The sequence below is a fragment of the Poecilia latipinna genome, unplaced genomic scaffold (genome assembly GCF_001443285.1).
Source record: "Poecilia latipinna isolate Pla-1442-1.1 unplaced genomic scaffold, P_latipinna-1.0 Scaffold6491, whole genome shotgun sequence".
Classification (NCBI taxonomy): Eukaryota; Metazoa; Chordata; class Actinopteri; order Cyprinodontiformes; family Poeciliidae; genus Poecilia; species Poecilia latipinna.
In genome coordinates this window covers 1-5124 of record NW_015119107.1, presented here as the reverse complement: position 1 = coordinate 5124, position 5124 = coordinate 1, and the positions used below count along the sequence as shown (strand labels likewise).

At 35.7% G+C, this 5124-nt stretch overlaps 1 protein-coding gene across 1 annotated transcript; it reads left to right on the top strand.

Moving 5' to 3' along the window:
* The first annotated feature begins 27 nt into the window (after positions 1-27).
* LOC106943962 (OX-2 membrane glycoprotein-like) lies at positions 28-4413 on the top strand. Its single transcript, XM_015027249.1, has 7 exons — positions 28-1297; positions 1533-1871; positions 2468-2770; positions 2847-2903; positions 2981-3074; positions 3152-3199; positions 3709-4413. Exons 1-7 carry the CDS (start codon positions 1231-1233, stop codon positions 3833-3835), a joined length of 1035 nt encoding a protein of 344 aa, XP_014882735.1. The 5' UTR covers positions 28-1230; the 3' UTR covers positions 3836-4413.
* The last annotated feature ends 711 nt before the right edge of the window (positions 4414-5124 follow it).

Below are 5124 nucleotides of genomic sequence, written 5' to 3'. Positions count from 1 at the left end.
ATACGTTCATGATTTCCAATGAAATCAATGATGTAAAACCATAAATATTATTTTTTTAATTTGATATTGAAACACAATAATGGGAAACTAAGATTTAAGAAGCTAAGAAATTAAGATTTTTGTATATTTTTTTTACATACATTTAAAACAATATAAACTTAATGAAAGTTTATATTGTTCATAGGCAAAGAAAAGCAAAGAATCATATTCAAACAGATGTAAAAAAATTACATTATTTTTATGATCTTTTTCAGCTGTTATGTGGTAAACGAACGAACGAATGAATATACTTTATTAATCCCAGAGTCAGTACTTATTCCTAAACAGAGTACTGACAGAACCTGAGCCTTCATAGATGTATCACATATTTGAAATAGAGGAAAAACTAATGAAAATTTGGAATAATTCAAGGACTGCTTAAAATTTTTGATTAATTTGGACGAGGATGATTTTTTTTTTTTGCCTATGATGTCAAAAATATTCACCTGTACCATATATAGCCAATGACATTAGTAAATCTTATTCTTTGCTTGTACAAGTTGATGTGTGGACGTTGCAATTTCTTTTTTTCTTTCTGTTCATCGTCTTAGTTTGTATTATCTTAAATATGACAGAAATACAAACCAATTTTGAAGTTTCTCTACAAAGAAAAACTGCTCATGTTGTTATTGAAGGTGAAAACCAATTTTACTCGTTTTTTATATCTATTTTTAATTTATTTGATGTAATTTTAAAAAGGAAAAAAAAATACAAAAATACTTTATTTAGGTAAATGGCCACTGGAGATCGCTGTCTATTTCTGATAAAATAGCTTTTCACCCAGGTTTGGTCAGATGTTTTTTCTCTGCTACTGATGCAGCTGTAAGTTTAAATCAAACTACAATAAATGAGTGTTTTCTTATTGGACGTCACTGTGTGTTTTGTGTCTGTCTCTCTGGTTCAGCAGCTTTTATATCGCCAAAAACCCAACATGCCTTCCAACAGAAAGCGAAAGTAGATTGAGGGCGCATGCATAGGACGGCGGCGATTTTACACGGACGGGAAAAAATGCAAAGAGAGAGCTTAATTTAAACTAAGCGATTAAAATAGACTATTACTACACTTATATATTTGCTAATCTAATGCTCAGATTTTAAATCAGCGTTCAATTCGTGTTTTGTTTTGTTTTGTTTGCGGCCAAGCACCTCCTCTTTAGGGTTACGTCGTCACTACGGTTCATATTTTAAAATTATGGCGCTCAAAATGTCACGCTCTGCGGTCCCGATTTTATTTTTCTTGTTGGGAATCTTTATAAAAGGTAAGATCAGAACATTTTGTCTTTCACAGCTTTCTGCTAAAGCAGCTGGGTGACAGCTTGTTGTTAAAAACGTTTTAACTTGTGGATTTTCTTCACGTTTAAATGAAAGTAAACGCCTTACAAATCTTAGTTGGAGCAGACTATTTTTTCTTTTTGCAAGTATGTGAAGGCATGTTGCACAAACTTCAGTTATACGTTATAAAATCATACAGATAGTCTGATCTCCTCCATGCAGGTTTAGTGGCTGTGATTGAAACCCAGCAGACTGTTTGGGCAGCAGTGGGAGACCAGGCCTCTCTGAGCTGCCAGCTCTCTAAAACTAAAGATGTCCTCCAAGTCACCTGGCAGAAAGTCCTCCTCGATGGAGAGAAGAACCTCGCCACTTACACCGAGAAGTATGGTTCCAGAGTGAGTGCAGGACTGGAGGACAAGATGGACTTTCAGTATGAATCTCTGCAGAGCTGCTCCATGGTGATCAGGAAGGTAATGGAGGAGGATGAAGGCTGCTACCGATGTTTGTTTAATTCTTATTCTGAAGGAGCGCTGATAGGCTGGACCTGCCTAAAACTCTACGGTGAGTAAGGAACATCTGCAGATCTGTAACAACACACACCTTTCTTAAAAGACATTTTGAATTATATTAAAAAATAAATTCAATAACCTATTTAGTAAATCATAGAATTATTGTCTAGTTCCATATATCAATAAAAAAAAAAAGTTTCAGTAGTTTGTCACAGCATTTTCTTGGAAATGAACTTGTTTTGTTTCGTATGGTTTAATGTTCAAATTGAGATGGTTTTGGTTTAAAACTGACTGATAAACCAGCGGCTAAATCAGGCCTCAGTGTAATTCAAAGCAATCAGTCGCCCTGAAAAATCATCTACTGAGTCCATGTCTGTAATCTGAACTAAGTTTAAATCCAGTTCCATGTTATTTAGCGCCACATACAGATCTAGGGGAGTAAAACTAACATTTTGGGTATTTTCTGTATTTTCCGTGTAGATGAAAACATTTCTGGAAACCGTCAATGTTTTTGAAAGAGACAACCTGTTTTCAGTAGATGACCAACGAAGAAGAAATCATTGTTGAAAGACAGCTGTAGTTTTTGGAGGTTGTAATGTGGCAAATTACAAAGTACTTGAACATTTCTTCTTCTTTTTTCCCTTGCAGAGCTGCATGGACCCTTTATTGATGTCAGCAGATCAAACTCTCCTCCAGGGTCGGTTGTGACCTGTTCAGCCACAGGTCGACCTGTTCCCATGGTAACACTGACTGTTCTCCATCAGAACCTCAGCTTCTCCCACTACAACACCAGCAGAGAGACCAACACCAACGGTACCGTCACCGTCACCACCACAGCTCTGCTGTCAGCTGTCAGCAGCACACAGGTTGGATGTTCAGTATCAGTTCACTCTGCTGCTCTCAGAGAGCTGCTGGTCACCGTTCCTGGACTCAAAAAGACGTCTGATTATGGTAAGAAACTTTCTAAAACTCTCAATTTATAGACTAATGACCAGTTTGGGATTCTCAAGCTTTCTTTCTTTGACAGAGTTAGAGAAACAATCTAGTTTACATCCTGATGAGAGTCAGGAGTCTAAAGATCTGAGTAAGTTTTCTTGTCTAAACGTTTGATTTCTGTTTTCTGTGTTGGTCCATTAAACATTTCTCTTCTTTTTCTCAAAGAAATCCCCTTGATCCTTGGAGTTGTCGCTGGTATAGTTTTGACTTGTGGTGTTGCAATCATCGCCCTCTGGAGACATAAAAATGTCAAAAACAGGTAATTTTCTTCATTAGCCTTTTTAATCCATGCCATATAAATAGCCTCTTAAATTCTGATTGCTTTTCTGTTCACAGAGACGATGAGAATAACAAAACACCACTAAGACCAGAACCAATGGGCAGGTGAGAACATTTTGTAACAGAACAAACATTTTCTGTTTGAGTTTGATCTTAGATCTGTTCATTCTCAATATAAAAACCTTTCTTAGGTTAAGTTTTCACCTCAATTTAGTCAGTTTATAAAGTTATGCCATAGTCGTACTTTGTATTCCTCATATATATAGAGTGAAAATTAATGTAATATGAAGATTTTAGTTGCAGATTTGCATTTTAAAGCTTTTTCTCAATGCACATGACAATGAACTGATGCTCTTTTTTTTCCCAAAGACATCACAAATTCTCCACTTTAGGGAGTCGATGCTTGAGGTTAATTCCTCTCATTGGAATTCCTTTTCAACATCTCCTAGCATGTCTTATTTATTTGCATCATCATGTCTTTTAATTAAATATCATTTTATGTCATGCTTCCTGCCTGAGCCAGGTCTCCTTTGGAAATTAGGCTAACTTCTGCAGGATGTTATCAGATTTATATTAATATTTACTTGATTTGATATTCAAAATTGTTTTTACAGGAACATGACACCTTTAATGAAGCTGACGAATGAGGTTAAGCAGCGACTTTCTGCCAGGAAAAGTCCAGAGAACAACAACCTCAAAGCACTTCCTTCAGCGGCAAAAAGACTGAATTTTTGCCGCTGACCTCTGACCTGACAGATTGACATGAGGGTTAAAGATCCATTGAGTTTTCAAATTGCTTGAAAACTGAATTGACCCATTTGGAGATCTATTTGGTTGGATAAACTAAACACTAATACTGTTTGTATTTCCTTCTAATTCATGTAAAGTACTTTGTATTGCCTTTTTGCTGAAAATATACTGTATAAATAAAATCACCTTACCTCAAGACGTGTGTAAAGCTGTTCTGTACTTTCTCTTTCTATTGATTTTTGTCGTCCTAATGGAAAGGAATGCATTTTGTATGCGTAGTTACAGCTTATTTGCTTAAATTTGCTTTAATTTTTTTTTCTTCCTGATGTCTGGTTACCAGCAGAACAACCTGTTTAAATCACCATATTGTAAAATAATCTACTCCGTTACCCATTTAGGGTATAAAGATTGTTATCTCTGGGAAAATAAGTTCTACCATGAAATGCATTTTTCTTTCTTTTAGGAACATTTACCTTAACGTCATGTCTCAAAGGAACATGAAAGGAGCGTAAGATTCATTTAACAGCCCCGTTGAGTCACTGCTAAGCAAAATAAGCACATTTGCACCGTCAAAATATATCCTTGTTTTATTTGCATATATTATTTTGACTTGACTGCACATACATTTCCTTTAATTCTTTATTTCTCTTTTCTCTATAATCTATATATTTTGTTTGTACGCTGTAATCAAAGAGGCTCAGGACGTGCCTTTAAAAACTGCACCTGATAAGAAAGTAATCCAAAGAAGAAAGAAAAGAGTGATGAATTTGGATATATGCGTCACACCTTTGCGGAGGCGCAGACGTCGCACGTCACTCGGGACACACCTGTATGTTTCCGCCCAGCTCGAAATAAACCGAGCAGAACAGGAAGTCTGGAGACTTCCTACAGGACCGCAAAATGTTTCATCCTGTTATAACCAGCTGTTTTCTCATCGCCACCATCCTTCACACTGGTGAGAAGTGATTTGTTTTAACAGACCGAAGAAATAAGCTAATCGTTCCTACGTTTTTAGTTTTTCTTTCGTTTTCGTCACGTTTTACAGTGGATGGATTTTATTTTAAACAAAATTTCAGGAGATTTATTGAGTGGCTACAACACAATAATTCGATGTTTTCTTAATATTTTACTAGTCAGTTTATCCCCACAGGGAAGGGCGTCTGTTATTCCTCGTCTAAACACTAAAGCGAGGTTTTGTTAAACGCAGTGTGCAATTTATAGTTTAATTTTAAATAGGTTAACATTTAGTCCGAAAAGTATAATATATATATATATATATA

What these genes read in the sequence shown, in the direction of transcription:
- LOC106943962 (XM_015027249.1), top strand. Translation starts at nt 1,231, where the DNA reads ATGGCGCTCAAAATGTCACGCTCTGCGGTCCCGATTTTATTTTTCTTG. An exon ending in GTTGGGAATCTTTATAAAAG is followed by an intron (nt 1,298 to 1,532) that starts GTAAGATCAGAA and finishes TCCTCCATGCAG; the next exon opens with GTTTAGTGGCTGTGATTGAA. An exon ending in TCAGGAGTCTAAAGATCTGA is followed by an intron (nt 2,904 to 2,980) that starts GTAAGTTTTCTT and finishes TTTTTCTCAAAG; the next exon opens with AAATCCCCTTGATCCTTGGA.